Below are 18,967 nucleotides of genomic sequence, written 5' to 3' on the forward strand. Positions count from 1 at the left end.
ATCATGGATTTTATTTTTTAAACTGCAGATATTTAGATGAGCAAATTTTATACCTTTTTTTTTTGGTAGGTTAATGGTCATAAAAAAAAAATAGCTGCAAAAATTTAAGTTAAAAATTACAATTTACAAGTGGGGATTATCAGCCTTGAGACATCTACCTTGGCATATCCGTCTTCGGGGTGGATGTGAAAGGCACATCAGGTATGTCAGGTATGTTTAAGTTAAAGTTGTCTATTAAGAAGTCACTAAAAGTAGTACACCAATTGTCACAGACAGAAATTGCATACACAAACAAAAAAACTCAATATATATATGGTTTTTTGTTTTGTTTTGCTTTGTTTTGTTTTAATTTGAGACAAAGAATGCTTTGACACTGAGGGTTTTTTTTTTTGACTCCTTTTATTGTCTGATCATCTGACGCATGGTCATACAAACAAGATAACAGCTTGTACAATCAATTGTGCGTTCAATGCATATTTCCAAAACCAGTGAGTTGAACTTGAAAATATATTACAGAATGCTCCAAAAGCAGAATTTGGACAAGACTGGGGCTCATTGTTTTTGAATGTATTAAAGAACAAAAGGTAAACGGTGCAATTTTATTGATTCATCAATTTCCTTTGGATGTATTTTTCATCACAGGCCTGGCCTTCACTTGTATAATGTTCAAATGTGCAAAATGGTTGGAGAGACATTCGATGGAAAAAACAAACAAACAAACAAAAAAAATAACAGTATTTTTTTTCTGATAAAATTTCTGAAACCTCAAAAATATGCATTTGTAGGTTTGATACTGAAGCAGAACTGATCCCTTAGATCCATGTTTTGCATTAAGGGCATTGCCTCATATTTCTGACATTTTTAGGTTCCATTTTCATTTTTACAAAGCGCATATCATTTGTCTGATAAAGCTTGTAATGAAATACATTCTCATAGTTATATAAAATACTCTTGATGAGGATTACAATACTGAAATGAATAAACAGACACGACAATACAATCATGAAGAGATGAGGAGCTTCCTCAGGTACTGATATCTGGTTTTGGAGCAAAGACACTGCTAGAAAAATGATAACCCAACTTGAAAATGAGATGGTAGTTGTTGAAAGATAGACTTTTTTCAATCCCAGCTGACGTGAGTAAACTGCTGTATGACTTGCAGACTTTGCACGCAAAGCAACTTGTGGTCCTGCAAAATAAAGCCAGTAGAACTTAAAGTATACGATGTTTGCTCCCATTTCCACTGAAGGAATGTTAAAGAGTTACATTCATCAATTCACACTGACAAGAAAACAGCAGTGGGTTCACAATGAACTTCAGTTTTCTCTTGCTGATTATCAAAGTCAACATGGGAAATGGGGTAATTCAGTGTTTGCTGATTATCCACATTTAAGCCAAGGTTTAAGAGGCGCTTCCATCAGGCTTTAGCAGTACTGATAACTTCTAGCTCTTTCCAACCACCTGGACTTTAAGAAGCTAAACCAGGCCCAGAGTCCTCCCCAGTGGAGCAACAAGTGGTGTGCAATCTTTTGAACTTCTGTGCTCATGTATACTGATGCTAGCTTGGAACACTCAGAGTAGGAATGTTAAAAAATTCAGAGATTTCAAAAAAAAAAAAAAAAAAAAAAGGTATCTGTGCACAGAGTTTCAGCAGGTTATTCATCCTTCAAGCCAAAAGAAAACCCAAACAAAACACTGAGATTTGACCTTGGAGCTGCTGCTTTCCAAAAGTTTCACCAAAAACTCATCGTACAACAGGATTAAAGGGGTTGAAAAGAACAATAAAAACAGACAGAGCAGCAGTTTAGGGGATTAAACTGAGACTGGATGTGTGCAAACTTAAGGGAGGTAACAAAACTGAAAAGAGAGAAACATAAAATATCCAGTAAAGCATTTTAGTAATATGATATACTAGGACATTAGCATTTAGCAAGCAGCTCAGACACATATTGCAATGACTAAAATTGGATACTTAGAAAAAGTATTTTTGTGTTTAGCATGCCATAATTAATCCTACAGTACAAGAAAGACCCTATCTTATTAGTTTGAATCATCCCGCCATCAAAAAAGTCAAATCACTGCATTTCAATTTAGACTGAAGACAGCGTTAACAGCATGGGGAGGATATGAGGAGTTTAGTGGAAAATAAGCTTCATGTAAATGGGATCAGACTAATCTTAAGTGCTTCAGTAGAAGGCAACTGGACTTGTTTTTGGTGTTTAGGGTGAACTAAGCTTTAAGTTTGTTGCTGGGTTCTAGTGCACCAGGATAACGAGTTTGGAGAAAGTCGTCAGACACACAAGCTACACACATTTGCGCTTCAGGACACTTTGAGATCTGCATAAGCATTTTACTAAACGTCCCAGGCTGCAAACTCGATGATAGAAACACTATACACCTATGGAAAGCTTAGATTGGCATGAATCTGCCGGTATAAACCACTTTCAGATGTGATTACCACAGTGGGTAATATAAACACATTTGTCCAACAAACAACAAATCACGTAAATGTGCACAACTCACCTTTGGAGGCTCATAAACGCTCATAACTGGTCAAAGATGAAAATATTCCACCAAAAAAAACGGCCATAATCCAAGCTTGGACATCCAGACACTATATGTTATTTCCAATAGGCGTGGTCTCACTGTATAATTCTTGAGCAGCTCACCTAGTTCAAAGTGAGGATGTTTAGATATCATAAGTAAAAGCCATTCATGGAATAATGTCACCACAGCAGTTTGAAAGGAAACATCCGACACCTGCATATAGTGCTATTATGCTATTTATCTTATCAATAACCAAGAACAATTATACTAGAATCAAGTGGACGCAAACCAGCAATGCCATTAAATATTGATATTTTTGGTTTCAAACTGAAGTGTGACTTTAGTTCAGAGCTGCACCAGTAGGCAATGCAACTTGAACTGAATTGGAGTTTCTACTGGTAGAGATTACAATTGCAATCTCTACTGGTAGAGACTCCAATCGCAATCTCTACTGGTAGGATTGGAGTTTCTACTGGTAGAGATTACAATCGCAATCTCTACTGGTAAAAACTCCAATTCTACCAAATCGCAGTCTCTACCCTGACATATATATCTATGTCAACACAGACACTCTGCTTGCGTGTCTGAGAGCTGTGCTCCAGGGGAGCAGACTCACAGGCCCATCTGTGTCTGTCTGCTCTGTCTCCCAGTGAATTGTGTTTGAGTGTTTTTATGAGTTGCTTTTGAGGTTTTGGAGTGAAAATAATTTCAAAACCGGACAGAAAAACGTACATATACCATTGTCCCGAGGGTGTGCCAAGAGTGGGCAAAATGGCCAGCGCCTGGGCATATTAGTACAAAGACATGTCTGAAGCACTCATTTCTTGTAGTATTGCTCTGAAATTTTGACCTGAACTAAGTAATACCCCAGGCTGTTGCCTTTTTGTGTTTTCAAGCTCTCACAATGCTGCCACACTTATTTTCAGGTGTTTTATTAAGGAAAAAATTTAGGCGAAAAAAAAAATCATCCTAATTCAGTGTGTTCCAATATAAAATACTCTGTGCCAGTTGCACCTAGAGTAATTCTGACTGCACTGGGTGAAAATTCAGGTTGTCAGCTTTCAAATGAGACCAGAACCATGCATGTACTCCAAACAGTTCAAGAACAGCATTCAATTTACTTTGGGTTCATCTTCAGTAGAAATTTCAGGCAAACATTGACTGGTGTCCTAGCAAGTTGTATTTCCAGCCTAATGTAGCAAGGAGAGCACAGACCTATATGCAGAGGAGACTAAAAAACCACTCCACAAGTGCATGATAAAATACAGGAGATCCAGCTCCTGAGGACAAGACTTCACAGATAAGTTTTACAAGCATTTAAAACTCCAGGAATTAGTCTTGGCTCATTAGCCGGTAATTAGCCATGTGTTTCGGGGCTGAAAATAATTACCTGGGACTCCCAACAAGTCAGTAACAACTGAGGAAACCCTTGGAGAAGAGGCGAAATGTTTTCAGGAACCAAAAATCGAAATCCAGTTGTCTTCTAAAGAATCACTGAGAATTACCATGATGATCTGGATGACTGAGAATTTACACAGAATCAGATGAAACGCTGACAGATTCTACTGTTTTGTTACTCCAAAAATTACATTCAACCATTGCACCTGTAACAAATTCTGCTACCTCTTATAAAATACACGTCACTCTGGACTGTAGCTGTGGAATTGTGTTGTAGTAGTTCTAGAGGGGTGGCGATGTGTTAAACGAGCGCTGTAAATTAAATCTAAATTTAATTTCCATTTGTACATATTGGCACTATTTCATTTATATATATTTTTATTAGCATTTTATGTTTGTATTTTCCTATTATCCTGAAAAATGGTAAAATTTCTGACATATATTTTGGCTTATTTACTTCTATTTTTCATCACTACTCTGCTGCATTTTGTCGATGTTCGCGACTACAGTAAGTGACAACTCCATCGAGTTTGGTTTGTGACTTGGGCCAAGATGTTCTACAGCTGGCAAATTGTGACAAAACTGAGCCCGGGTTTGCTTCATCTTCAGCACTTTCCATCAATCAAAGTAATAGTTCTGCACAAAAACAGCATGGATGCCTCTGTACACAGGAGAGAAGTTGTAAATGAGAGCTCTGTCTTCCTCTGCAGGACTGGAGAAATGGTGCTGGTTCTTCATGGCTGCAGGAGAAACAAACAAACAAAAAAAAAACAGAAAGAAGATGGAGGTTAAGCCCAACCTACCAATGCTATGGTGAAGCTTCAACAACACAGTAAGGGGACGATTCTTTCCATTAAAAATACACACAGTTTAAGTATCAGATGAACTTAGTGCATTGAGGATGACACACAAGCTTTTCTACTGTATTTATTCAATCTCCAGGGTAGGTGATCCATACTAAATGGCTTGAATGTGTGAAGGTTTGGTGGCCGAGTGGTAAGGCGTTGGTCTCGCAAACCAAAGATCATCAATTCAACCCCCATCCATGCCTTTATGTTCCAAAAAGATATTTATCATTTGAACCCCAAATATCACCAGACATATTAAGAAATTCATTCCATTGATTAGAGTCAGAAACCGTAAAAACATGAAAAATCAAGGTACTTGACTTGCCGTTCTATCAGGAAATTTAACCAAACCTAAGCTTAGAAACATAATCATAGTGGTATTACACTGACTGAAGTCCCAAAATGCAGCCATATTATAACCCATTAGAAGCGATATACACTACATCTACATCACTGCACCAATAATAAAAAAAATGCAATGGACCGTTTGTAACCTCTCCAGGGTAGGGCATCCATACTAAATGTCATCTGTTTGTGATGGCCAAGTGGTAAGGCGTTGGTCTTGTAAACCAAAAATAGGTTCAATCCCCATCCATGCCTCACTATTTGAACCTCAAATTCCACCAGACATATCAAGAAACTCACTCCACTGATCATACTCAAACTGTAAAAACATGAAGAGTCAAGGAACTTGACATGCTGTTCTATCAGGAAACGTAATCATCTGTTCTACACTGACTAAAGTCCCAGGATGCAGCCATACCATAACCCATTTGAAGAGATAAGATTCTATATCACTGCACCTTCATTTTGAAATACAATGTATTTGTGGTGGCCAAATGGTAAGGCATTGGTCTGGTAAATCAAAGATCATGGGCTTGATCCTCATCCATGCCTTCATGTTAAAAAATCATCCCTCCTATTTAAACCTCAAACTACACCAGACAAATTAAGACATTTACTCCATTGAGTACTTGATGTGCCATCGTATCAGGAAATTTAACCAAGCCTAAGCTCAGAAACATAATACTAGCTGATTAACACTTACTCAAGTCCCAAAATGAACAGATATTTCACCCCATTTGAAGGGGACTCAAACTACATTATCACATCCTCATTTTGAAATGCATTAACTTTTCACTGATTTGTGCTTAATGGAAACACAGTTAGCTACATATCACAATGACCATCTTTGGGAAGAACACAAGGCCGTCAACCTTTACTTTCACATTAACAGTTCCATCTCGTTGTTCCAAGCAAACTAAAACGATACTAAACGATGCAATGAACCCTTTGTAACCTCTCTGGGGTAGGTAAACCACACTAAATGGCATCTGTCTGTGATGGCATGGTGGCCAAGCGGTAAGGCATTGGTCTTGTAAACCAAAGATCATGGGTTCAACCCCCCATCCATGCCTGTATATTCATGAAACATCCTTGCTATTTGAACCTCAAATTCCACCAGACAAATTAGGATATCCACTCCACTGAGTACTTGATGTGCTGTTCTACCAGGAAATTTAACAAAGCCTAATCTTGGAAACATAATACTAAATGATTGACACTGACTCAAGTCCCAAAATGAACAGGTATTTCACCCCATTTGAAGGGGATTCAAACTACATATGCGTTATCACATCTTCATTTTCAAATGCATTAACTTTTCACTGATTTGTGCTTCATGGGAACACAGTTAACTACATATCACGATGACAATCTTTGGGAAGAACACAAGGCCGTCAACCTTTACTTTCACTTTAAGAGTTCCGTCTCGTTGTTCCAAGCAAACTAAAACGATTCTGAACTATGCAATGAACCCTTTGTAACCTCTCTGGGGTAGGTCATCCATACTAAATGGCATCTGTTTGTGAAGGCGTGGTGGCCAAATGGTAAGGCGTTGGTCTTGTAAACCGAAGATCATGGGTTCGATCCCCATCCATGCCTTCATGTTCAAAAAACATCATAACTATTTGAACCTCAGACAAATTAAGAGATTTACTCCATTGAGTACTTGATGTTCCATTGTACCAGGGAATTTAACCAAGCCAAAGCTCAGAAACATAATACTAGCTGTCTGACACTGACTCAAGTCCCAAAATGCAGAGATATTTCACCCTGTTTGAAGGGGATTCAAACTACATTGGCATTATTATGTCTTCATTTTCAAATGCATTAACTTTTCACTGATTTGTGCTTAATGGAAGCACAGTTAACTACATATCACAATGACCATCTTTGAGAAGAACACAAGGCCGTCAAACTTTACTTTCAAATTAACAGTTCCATCTTGTTGTTCCAAGAAAACTAAAATGATACTGAACTATGCAATGAACCCTTTGTAACCTCTCTGGGGTAGGCCATCCATACTAAATGGGATTGGCTTGCGAAGGCGTGGTAGCCAAGTGGTAAGGCGTTGGTCTCGTAAACCAAAGATCATGGGTTCGATCCCCATCCATTCCTTCATGCTCACAAAACATCCTTACTATTTGAAACTCATATTCCACCAGACAAAATAAGATATTCACTCCATGGAGTACTCAATGTGCTGTTGTACCAGGAAATTTAACCAAGCCTAAGCTTAGAAACATAACACTAGCTGATTGACAGTGACTGAAGTCCAGAGAGATATCTTACCCCATTTGAAGGGGGTTCAAACTACATCTGCGTTATCACGTCTTCATTTTCCAATGCATTAACTTTTCACTGATTTGTGCTTAATGGGAACACAGTTAACTACATATCACAATGACCATCTTTGGTAAGAACACAAGGCCGTCAACCTTTACTTTCACATTAACAGTTCCACCTCGTTGTTCCAAGCAAACTAAAACGATACTAAACAATGCAATGAACCCTTTGTAACCTCTCCGGGCTAGGTCATCCATACTAAATGTCATCTGTTTGTGAAGGCGTGGTGGCCAAGTGGCCAAGATCATGGATTCAACCCCCATCCATGCCTTCATGTTCATGAAACATCTTTACTATTTGAACTTGAAATTCCACCAGACACATTAAGATTTGATGTGCTGTTCCACCAGCAAATTTAACCAAGCCTAAGCTCAGAAACATAATACTAGCTGTTTGACACTGACTCAAGTCCCAAAATGCAGAGATATTTCACCCCATTTGAAGGGGATTCAAACTCCATCTACATTATCATGTCTTCATTTTGAAATGCATTAACATGACAAAAAAAATCTCTTATTATTTGAACTCCAAACGTCACTAGACATATTAAGAAATTCAAACATTTTAGCTTCACAACAATCAGACAAATGCAATCTGCTGACCCAAAGAAGATCATATAAAAAATTGAAATCACCAGAACTAACATCAGGCATGTGTAGTGAACGGAATTTAAAAATCTGGTTCTAAGTGGCCAAAGAGCAATAAATACATGGAAATCATCCCAATGACACACTTCTCTTGAGCAAAAGAATCCAGACACGTAGTTATGATCATAGATGTAGTTTGTATCAGCAGTTAGGAGCTATAATGTAAAGTCCCTTACAAACTGAGACAAGATCTTTGTCGGCTTAACTTTCGACCAAGTTCAGTAAAATCAATAATCCAGTTTTGTTTTTTTTAACAAACATGCTAAGACAAACAAACAAAAAGCAGACAAACAAAGAGATTACACATTCACAGATAGTGTGTTACCTTCAGAGACAAAGAAGCTGGCAGTGTAGAAGCTGGCTCTTACAGCAGAACTGGAGTGAACCATGCCAGATTTATCAATCCACTCAAAAGGGCTCTTCTCTGGATGCCACTGCACTGCATAAAATGGGTAGCGGAAGGCTGTGGAAAACCAAAAAACTCTGTCAGTGTATAAAAAGTCCTTTGTGTAATGAAAAAAAATCTTTTGAAGCAACACCTTTAGGTCACTGTGGTCATTACCATCATCAGTCCCCTGTTTCATTTTGCAGTTCCACAAATCCCAACATGAAAATTTGAAAAATCAGCATTCCTATCTTGACTGTTTTGGAAATCACAGAAACCTTGTGTAGTAAAACTAAAAATGGAGGACTCTTATGCAGAGTCCCACAGTTCCAGCAAACATCACACCCGGAAGTTCTGCATTTCTAAGTTTACTATTTTTCTCTTAAAAGCACTGAAATGTCTTGTGGATTTAGGCTATACATCTTTTAGCACGTTCATCAGATACATCTTTTTCTTGTAGGACTAATCAAGTTGTATGGTGTTGCTGCCATCTGGTGGACAGTTATCTAAATGCATAATTTAAAGTAGCATGAATTAGACGCACTTTAATAAACTTTTTGTGTTACTGCATAGTCGAAACATGAAATAAGTGGTTTTCAAACTGCAAAGGGAAGAATAGTACCTTCCATGGTAGAGATGAATTCTTTCTTTCCGTCGTTGTTGGTGGAGAGGACTTTGTAAAACCTCTTCAGCTTGGAGTTTCGGCTGTAGTTCTGTTGGTTTAAAGCCACAGATATTACACTAAATTAGTTGGTGTGGACCTGGAAGTACAATGCTGCTTAGGCATGGGAAAAATATAGCAACTACATGCAGTGGAGCAGAAACAGATTATGTTAATTTTGTTTTAAATCTAAAATTGTGGCTGTATCTTGTCGTCATCCCATAGGGAATCTCAAGTAATGAACACACATAGCTCATTCAAGGTAGGTCATTCTTGCATCTTTAAGTAGGCGTGGTGGCCAAGTGGTAAGGCGTTAGTCTCGTAAACCAAATATCATGGGTTCAACCCCCATCCATGCCTTTATGTTGTAGTTTAAACATGACAAACTCCTTGATTATCAGACATGTTTCAAAAAGACAGAAACTTATCAGTAGGGGATGGATACCCTGAATATACACATCAGTACTTTGTAGAAACAACTAACAATACACCTTCTGCGGTTAAATATGAGACTTGGGAATAATATTACAACAGGATAAACTGTGTGTAAGTGAGGATATTTAAACCTGCAGCACACTAAGCTGCTGCTGCTGCTGACTCACTCAAAGCAGAAAAACTGAAAAGAAAAGCAAAATCTTGAGCGTGCAGGCATAATGTCTTCAGGCTTATTACTGCTGCAATAATAATACTTTTTTTAAAAGTATAGTTAGACTGGAAACCCTGAAAAACATTGGATTTATAGAAGAAAATGTACTATTAGCTTAAAAACAGCATCAGTCCTGCGTAAATGTGCCAAACACTACACAGCACACCATGTCCCATTTTACTATAAGCTGATCTTTAGTTGTTTTAAACCATTCAAAGAACAAATAAACTACTTCATGTCCTTTTCTGCACCCCCTCTAATGATATAGCTTAAGTGCACAAGGCCATGTCAGTATATTGATATGGAAAACCAGATCTGTGTTTATCCTGTTCAGAAGCTGTTTGTTCTCTAATTCTGAGATTGTTTAAAAGGTAAAATGATATGTCTGCTGTGTTTCAGTAGACATATCACTGGCAGAGCGGACTGACATAACACTTCCTGAAATGAATGATGCAAATGTAGCTCATGCTTTTGGACAATTTCTCCCTACACAACATTTTGGTGTCAGAACGTGTTGAGTTACAAAAATGCTCAGTCCAGGATCAGAGCTGAGTGTATTGGATACAGTTTGATGGTAATTCTTTCTTGAAGGTACACTGATGTCTTTATTTGAAAAAGACAGAACATAACTGACTGGAGAGAAGAAGAGAATAAAATACCTGCATTGACAGACTCCAGCTGTGGAAGTTGGAAGTGATGTTTTCATCAGCCAGAGATTGAAGCAGATCTTTGGGAAAACTCCGGAACAAACGGCTGGACTGGGCCGCTAGAAGAACACAAATGCATGCTTTAAAAAGTTGTTTAATTCTGTTTTAAAAATGTATCCTTTAGCAGAAAGTTCAGAAGTTAGGGAGGTTCAGAAAGTTCAGAGGTTAATGGCTTCATACCATTAAATGGTTACTCAAAATACTGAACATATAGACTACCAGTCAGAAGTTTGGACCCACTTACTCATTCAAATGAATGAGAAAGTGGGTCCAAACTTCTGACTGGTAGTGCATATTATCAGATGTAGTTTTCTCTACAACTGCAGGACTAGCAGAACCAAAAATGACTCTTGCAGAGAACAATGTTCTCTCTCATTGCATTGGTTACACTCATATCTTGCTACACTGTGCACCACTACTGATAGCACTGTGGGTTGAATGCGTATGACAATTTTTAAAAGTCACTGTTGGAGGAAGTTCAACATCTTGAGAAATGTGCAAGTCAGGTTCTAATGAAGGATATCTCACTTCATCTGTCGGAAGAAAAAGAAAAACCCACAATAATCCAGAAGAGAGCTACAGACTTAAATATAAGCCTTCGTAGACTGGACAGGACATCCCAGACATTACTTTTACATAAGTTGGAATATGTAACTGTGAAGCCAGCGTTTTGGATTATCGGAGGTCTGAAGCACAAAGTGAGATTGGTGGATTATCTAACTATGTTTGGGATCAGATCAAAACAGCCTGTACAAGTGCACTGTCAGATCCCTAGAAATACAGAGCCATCATTACCACATCATCCTGACAGGGACACAAGCGTTCATTGAAGAGATATCAGCAAAAAAAAAAAAAAAAAAAAAGCCAGAAACACTCACTCTACACTACCACTTCTTATAACAGACATGCTGATTTATACCCCTGGGCTCACTTTAATATTCACAGATAAAAGGTTCTACATCTCATTCTGTTTTAGTAATACTACACCTGCAAGAATATTATTTTTTCCTGGTGCTATACTTGCAGCTATTGCAATGATACTGCGAGTTTTCTTGATTACATGGCTTATTAAATGCTAAGCAGAGTCCAGGGAGGTCATTGATTATCAGCTATTGATCTCCTCCTTTGAATGCCAGTGTGTAACAACTATGTCTCTGGCAATTATCATTTGCTCGTGTAACAAGTTTCACACAAACAACTGCAATTATTAACTGGAAAAAGCGTTTTTTGTTTGACAGCACAGTTTAAATGAAATATAAAGCTGATCATTTTATGCAGCCCAAGCTGCTGGAACTCTGCAGCAGTCTATTAAGAGATGCTGCTTAGTTTCATCTTCATTACAGTAAATCATGGGGCACTATTTGGCTATTAGATAACAACTCTATAAAACTACAGCTCAAACTGGAAGTCCACCAACAGAAAAAAGCTTCCGAAGATCTCTAATGGAGTCTGAAAGGTTTTCTTTTTTTTAAATTGCTGTTTCATCTTCGATCATATTAAGAACTCAATTTGTTGTTCCATGACACTGCTTTAATTAAGAGCTCTGCCTCTTTCACATGATCAGCTCTTAACAGGACAAGTGAACCTGAGCTCTATCAGAGCCTGCTGATAAATGCCTGGTTATCCAGGGTGACCAATAACACCAAGATCCTGACTAAACTGAACTTGCGTCACTGTGCAGGATCCAGGACAAGAGTGTACATATAACCTCTAAAAATAGAAAACTGCAGTGTAATACAGCTTTTGTCGAAGTCGGGAGTTTTGGTAATCATGAATTTGACAGAATTCCAAATATGTGTGGAGTTCCACAAGGATCAGTTCTTGGGCCCTTCTTCTTCAGTCTGTTTATGGAAGCCTTACTTCAAGTTTTCTAAAACTTTAGGTTAGTTTATTACAGTTGCACAGATGACACCCACATCTATCCAGCACTCTCAAGAAATGACTGCAGTCGTATATATTTGCTTGGTCATTGTCTTGAAGAAGTTCAGCAAAATGAAGATGAAAACAATTTTATTTGTTGATCTCACAAGAGCACTTAAAACTAACAACAATGTTGGTTTTATCATGGCTAAAGATCTACATTTCAGGACCCACATAAAGTTTTAACAAAATCCTCTTTATCGCATCGTAAAAAAACAAACTGAAAAACTTTCGCTGTAAGCAAGATAAAAAAAAACAAAAAAACATTCTTGCCATTATTGCCTGTAGAATGGACTAATGTGATGCACTCATCACTCGCCTCCCTAATGGGACCAGTAGACATTTGCAGTTGCAATTTATTACAAACGCTGCCACTACAATATTGATTAACACCAAGAAGACAGAAAACATCACTCCAGTTCTTAGAGTCCTGGACTGGAATGGTTTGGGGCCAAATGTGTGAGATATGTTTGCTGGAAAGACCCTGAGATCTGCAGGAACTGATGAGTTAGTGGAGAGCAGAGTTCAGACCAGACAGGGTGAAATTTAGTCAGAATGCTGCTGCTGAGTTAACTCTTAGTCATTGCCAGTCTAACAGGCCATGTATAGACTGATGCTGGAAGAGTTTGGTTTTTACATTGGGTAACCAGAATGGGACACACACTCAAAAGAGAGGGTAAGTGGAAAACACTGAAACACTACAACATCCTACTCAATTTTTACTAGGAATCACAACTGAATATTCAGTGAGTTATTTGTATACACTTACAGATATATTTTCAGTGCTACTGTGGTGTAATCACAATGGTGAAAAAGCAGCAAACCTGAAAGCTATCCATAATATCCCTCCTGACACAACAAAGTTAAATATTTTGTTTAGTTTGTGCTTGGGATTTGGCGTAAACGTAAAATGCTTTGGTGGACGGCCACTGTATGATTCCAAAGGATGTAAGTGTAGCTGTAAACTCACAATCTGTGTGTATTTTAACAGCTTGGCATTTAAAGACGTACAGATGGTAAATGAGTGTTCGATCCAGGTGCTGGGTTGGAAAATTATAAATGTTATTTGGCGTTTTTTGATCTCAAGCATAAATTGAAAGACTGCAGATGGAGTATAATCTTAATTTACAATTTATTTATCAAACGCAGGCTTATTTGGATGGCATTGTAATAAAATAGCATTTCAGAGTGACCTTTTATTGTGGGCAGTCTAAGGCACACCTGTGCACTAATCATGGTGTCTAATCAGCATCTTGATATGGCACACCTGTGAGGTGGGATGGATTATCTCAGCAAAGGAGAAGTGCTCACTATCACAGATTTAGACAGATTTGTGAACAATATTTGAGAGAAATGGTGATATTGTGTATGTGGAAAAAGTTTTAGATCTTTGAGTTCATCTCATAAAAAATGGGAGCAAAAACAAAAGTGTTGCGTTCATGTTTTTGTTGAGTATAGAAGGCTCCGTTCATCATTATCCTTTTAGCTTAGCGAGACAAAACCGAGCACATTTACTTATATAGCACCGATCATATGCAAAGCTCATTCAAAGTGCAAATAAACTGTCAGATCAGGCAAATGATTTTTTCCCCAAAAAAACAGTCAAATTTGATAAAATGCACACACATTTAAAGAATAATTTAAAGTGACTGACTAAAACAGCTAATCGAGACACGAAACAGGTAGAATAAAAGTGTATAAGAGAAAAAGTATTTATCTCTCTCTCTTCAAGTACAACACTAAAAAAAACAAGAAAAGCACTCAGAGTGCAGTAGTCTGCCAAGGCTGCTCAGTCAGTGTATGATTTTTGATGGATAAGTCCCGATAAGTCCTCAGCGGTGGATTTGTAGGATTGCCAACATGTGATCATCAGCAGGCAGCTGACAAAGTGCTCACTTGTTGTCATAGTTACAGTGACGCCATGTTGCTATCTCGTAATGATACAGAAATCCTTAACAAATTCGTGGATCCAGACTATAAGTCGCATCACTGCCAAAATCTAATCACTTGGTCCGTGTGTCATTTCTGACGTTCCCTGAAAATGTCATCCAAATCTGTTAGTCAGTTTTTGAGTAATGTTGTGAACAGACAGACAGACAAACCAACGTCAATCGTGACATAACTCCACCACATTCCTTGGTGGAGTAATTACAAAGGGAGATGAACAGCAACAACCAGAATCAAGAAGCAACAAGATGTGAGGCTACTGAAGAAGAAGCAGAAGAAGAAGGAGGAGGAAAAGGAAACTCAAGATGAGCAGAAATACAGCAAAGGACAAGGACAGAAAGAGATACCTGGTGTGAAGGTGAGAGGTAGAGCCACAGCCTTGGTATCAGTGAGCGTGAGCAGGTTTTTGTTGGCCGTGAGGACGGACAGCTGCTGGAAGCCCTGGCAAGTTCCCCAGATCGGGAAGTAGTCTCCAGCATCATTGGCCTGCAGAGGACAAGACAGTGAGGAATGAGATGGGAAAGGGAAGGTGTGAGGCCATTTTTTTTTAGCATAAATCTGTCTGGTTAGGTTCTACACTCCCTCTTCTCTCTGCCCCTCTGCTGCAGCTTAGTGAGGATCTCTGTCTGACTGATATCCTGAGCTGTCACTTGATCTTGGCAAGCACTCGAACACGCCGACACTCGTACCTTCAGAGCCAAGTTGTAAAAGATCTTGGCGGCTCGGCTGAACTGTGATGTCTGCAGATCTACATCTCCTCCCGGCAGCAACAACCTGAGGACACACTTGCATGTTAAAAATTCATGCTGCTGGGAAATCTTGACTGCTTCTTTTCACAAGTGTGTAGAAATCACCTAAGATGAGTGCAACAAATGTACTTCAAATCTGCCGAATGTGTTAGAACTACATGCAAATAGCAGTGTCCACATTGTTCATGGTTGCTGTGACAAAAGTCTCACTCACTGTTTATGTATTTTATTGCACTTTCAATTGACTTATGTGGCTTCTTGCAAAACAGTAGGGGCATGACTGGTGTGCAGCTACAAGGAAGCTGATAAAATTGCAGAAGTTGTCTAAGCAGAAGTGTCATATTCTCAGGCTGATGAGCAGATAAGCTTCTCTTTAGTAACACCAAGCAACGAAGATGCATCATAAACCAGCAAAAGCATCAAGAGTGTTCAAATATCTCCTGCTCATCAGTTTGCTAAATTAACCTGGCAATCTTTGGATTTTACAGTGACAACTGTGACATTTTTTTATTATCAGTTGTTAGATGTTTTTATTTTTTAAAAATGTTTACACATACAAATTTTAGTTCAATTATTACATGCATGGGAGCAAAAGCCAAGTTTGTCATAAAGATGGGGGCTAAGCCATGAACTCACCCATTTACTGAGTAGAATATCTTAGCATATTCCTCTTCTGTGCGATTGATTCTGGGAACAAAAACAAAAGCATTAAAAGTCTGTTCTATTCTAGACAATTTAATGGGTTAACTAAAAAAATCATGTAAGAAAGGCACAGAAAATAGGTTTTAAGACAAGACACTTGAATTTATAACATAAACACCATCACAATGTTATTAAAATGCAACACTACTCATAAAAAAATGAGGAAAAGTCACTTCAGAGCCATAAATGGACTTCAAAACATTGCTCCATCCCATAATGAGGTACTGATAGGGTGATGTTCCTCTCGTTAGCACAAGCTCCGCCTACATTAAACCACATCAGACACCATGACTGAAACCACTGTGAGTCTGAAAGGGGTCACAGACTGATACACAAAGCTGACAGGATAAAGTGCTCTGTAGTATTTTTCCAGCAGGATTCTTGTAAAGAGAGTCCCACCTTTGTATGTAAATAAAAAACCTGGGGTTTGGTGCATAGACTACATATAAAAATACACGTAGAATCCGGCCCCAAAAATGAAGCCCACCCAGAAGCGTCGAACACTCACAATATCACGCTGTAATGTAATAGCTGACGCCGCAACGCTTGCTATGCAAACAGCGGTAGCAAGCTCTCGCCCGTGTGTTTTAGTTGGACCCTGATACATGCGACAGAAGTGTAATGTGTTAATGTAATGTAAGCAGCAACAGAAGCCTCTGCGGTAAAATGTGGGCGGGATAAAAGGGTCTTCAGCTCTCAGTCTGGCCCGCCCATAGACTGGTTCTGCACCTAGTTGCTCTCCAGTCCAGCCTGTTTGATGACGATTTTTACATCACTGGCTCCAAAAAAATCCAAAATGGCGACCAGGAAGTAGCAAATTCTGGGCGTTGAAACCAACGGGTGACGTCACGGTTAGTTCACGCCTGGTTTTGTGACATAAAACACTGTCACAATGTCTTAAAACCACAACACTACTATCTTTTCAATAATGAGGGAAAGGTGCTTCAGAGCCATAAATGGACCAAAAAACATTGCTCCATCCCATAATGAGGTACAAATAGGGTGACGTTCCTCTCGTTAGCACAAGCTCCGCCCACATTAAACTACATCAGGCACCACGACTGAAACTGCTGTGAGTCTGAAAGGGGTCACAGACTGAGATGCAACGCTCAAAAGACGAAGTGATCTTGTAGTAATTTTCCAGCAGGACCCTTATAAAGAGAGTCCCACCTTTATGTGTAAACAGAAAATCCAAAGTTTTGTGAGATAAAACACTACAATGCTACTGTGTTTTTAATAATGAGGGAAAACTGCTTCAGAGCCATAAATGGACCAAAAAACATTGCTCCATCCCATAATGAGGTACAAATAGGGTGACGTTCCTCTCGTTAGCACAAGCTCCGCCCACATTAAACTACATGAGGCACCATGACTGTGAGTCTGAAAGGGTCACAGACTGACACGCGAAGCTGACAGGATGAAATGCTGTTTCAGTAATTTTTCAGCAGGACTCTTATAAAGAGAGTCCCACCTTTGTATGTTGTTTTATGACGTAAAACACTGTAACAATGTCTTAAAAATACAATACTACTATTTTTTTTAATAACAAGTGTTTGACACTAACGTGTCTATGTCCCCCGCCGAAGACATGGATTCAAAAGTCACAGTCAACAAACGCTCAGTGTGACCTTGAAAATTATGCAACGCTCACCCAAATTGACTGGTGTTGGGGGATCATCCTAATACATGTTGACATCAAGTTTGACGAAGATCCGACAATTCCTTCATGAGATATCGCGCAGACAAGGATGCGGGACATACGTACGTACAGACGGACGGAGGCGAATACTAGTTCCCCCTTTTCGTGCGTTCGCGAAAAGGGGGACAATGAGGGAAAGGTGCTTCAGAGCCATAAATGGATCAAAAAACATTGCTCCATCCCATAATGAGGTAGTGATAGGGTGATGCTCCTCTTGCTAGCACAAGCTCCGCCTACATTAAACCACATCAGGCACCACGACTGAAACCACTGTGAGTCTGAAACGGGTCACAGACTGAAACACAAAGGTGACAGGGTAAAATGCTCTTTAAGTATTTTTCCAGCAGGACTCTTATAAAGAGAGTCCCATTTTTGCGTGTGAATAGAAAATCTGAGGTTTCGTGCATTGACTGTATATAAAGATGTACATAGCATCCGGTGTCAAAAATAAAGCCTACCCACAAGTGTCAATGTTACAATCCAATCTCTAGGGGTTGGCTGGATGCAACAAAATAACCAGATGGTGTTGGTTTAGGTTAAGGGATTTGTTGCTTAGTAGTAAAAGGAATAAAAAAGTGACAATAAAACACAAGACTGGTGAGTGTTGCCAAAACAAAGAACAGAATAAAACATAACAAAGGCTAACAGAGTTTGTAACTAAGCTAAACACAAAGAAAACAACTAAACTCCCGAGCCAAACCGAACTACAGAAGCAACACCCACCACCAGGAACAAAAACTAATACAAAAGGTGTACAAAACGAACTAAACAAAACTGGTGCCTCTGAATAAGTGTACATACTGAGCACAGTTCACAAAAGCTCAAAATACGAAGTGGCTTCTACACACAGTTGGCAGACTACGAATTGGAGCCTCAGTCTCCACTGACACATAGGGCTCCACACTAAACTAAAGCCAACAGAAGGTCGAAGTTGTCAGTAGCACCCACCACAAGTGCTTCCAGACCGAAAGACCACACAGAACCACAATACAGAGCTGCAGTGCAAAGAGACAACAAGGTGGACTGGTCTAAGTACCAGCCACCAAGACTAATGGCATGGTGGACCTTTATAGGTAGCAGGTGTGGTGCCTGGCTGCCTCTGATTGGTCCAAGGAGGAGGAGCTGGAGGGTGGCCCAATCCGGATGGTCGAAGGGCGGGGAGAACCAGACTGGAGCACAGGTCGTCATCAGCTCTGTGTCGTCAGCTGAAATGGCTGGCAGCTGGGGTTCCAAAGACTCTGCAAAAGCCACAGCTGAACCCACACACAAATTTCCCCCACACAAAGACCCAATAAAACACCACCTCAAAACGAACGGCACACCAATACTGGTGGACGTAACAGTCAAAAACTTGCAATATCATGCTGTCTGCTGGGGTTGGCTCCAAAAAGCTTTTGCTCCAAAGACCCCAATTCATCACCGG

The 18,967-nt window shown here is 39.2% G+C and overlaps 1 protein-coding gene and 5 non-coding genes across 6 annotated transcripts in view; 5 read left to right on the plus strand and 1 right to left on the minus strand.

The window, feature by feature from the left end:
* Positions 1-619: 619 nt before the first annotated feature.
* The window catches only part of zgc:171566, a 30,655-nt gene continuing 12,307 nt past the window's right edge, over positions 620-18,967 (minus strand). Inside the window, exons 3-9 of the mRNA XM_022198769.2 lie at positions 15,780-15,830; positions 15,084-15,168; positions 14,742-14,880; positions 10,480-10,586; positions 9,136-9,226; positions 8,454-8,591; positions 620-4,685 (exon numbers count right to left, since the gene is read on the minus strand). Coding sequence (XP_022054461.2) covers positions 4,564-4,685; positions 8,454-8,591; positions 9,136-9,226; positions 10,480-10,586; positions 14,742-14,880; positions 15,084-15,168; positions 15,780-15,830 — 733 coding nt within the window. The 3' untranslated portion in view covers positions 620-4,563. The remainder of the gene's footprint in view (positions 4,686-8,453; positions 8,592-9,135; positions 9,227-10,479; positions 10,587-14,741; positions 14,881-15,083; positions 15,169-15,779; positions 15,831-18,967) is intronic.
* On the plus strand, positions 6,139-6,211 carry trnat-ugu (transfer RNA threonine (anticodon UGU)). The gene has a single exon. It is a non-coding gene; the product is annotated as a tRNA-Thr (tRNA).
* Positions 6,666-6,737, plus strand: trnat-ugu (transfer RNA threonine (anticodon UGU)). Its single transcript has one exon. It is a non-coding gene; the product is annotated as a tRNA-Thr (tRNA).
* Positions 7,182-7,253, plus strand: trnat-cgu (transfer RNA threonine (anticodon CGU)). Its single transcript has one exon. It is a non-coding gene; the product is annotated as a tRNA-Thr (tRNA).
* trnat-cgu (transfer RNA threonine (anticodon CGU)) lies at positions 9,463-9,534 on the plus strand. Its single transcript has one exon. It is a non-coding gene; the product is annotated as a tRNA-Thr (tRNA).
* On the plus strand, positions 17,857-17,914 carry LOC127534256 (U7 small nuclear RNA). Its single transcript, XR_007942288.1, has one exon. It is a non-coding gene; the product is annotated as a U7 small nuclear RNA (small nuclear RNA).

The sequence above is a fragment of the Acanthochromis polyacanthus genome, chromosome 5, assembly GCF_021347895.1.
Source record: "Acanthochromis polyacanthus isolate Apoly-LR-REF ecotype Palm Island chromosome 5, KAUST_Apoly_ChrSc, whole genome shotgun sequence".
NCBI lineage: Eukaryota > Metazoa > Chordata > Actinopteri > Pomacentridae > Acanthochromis > Acanthochromis polyacanthus.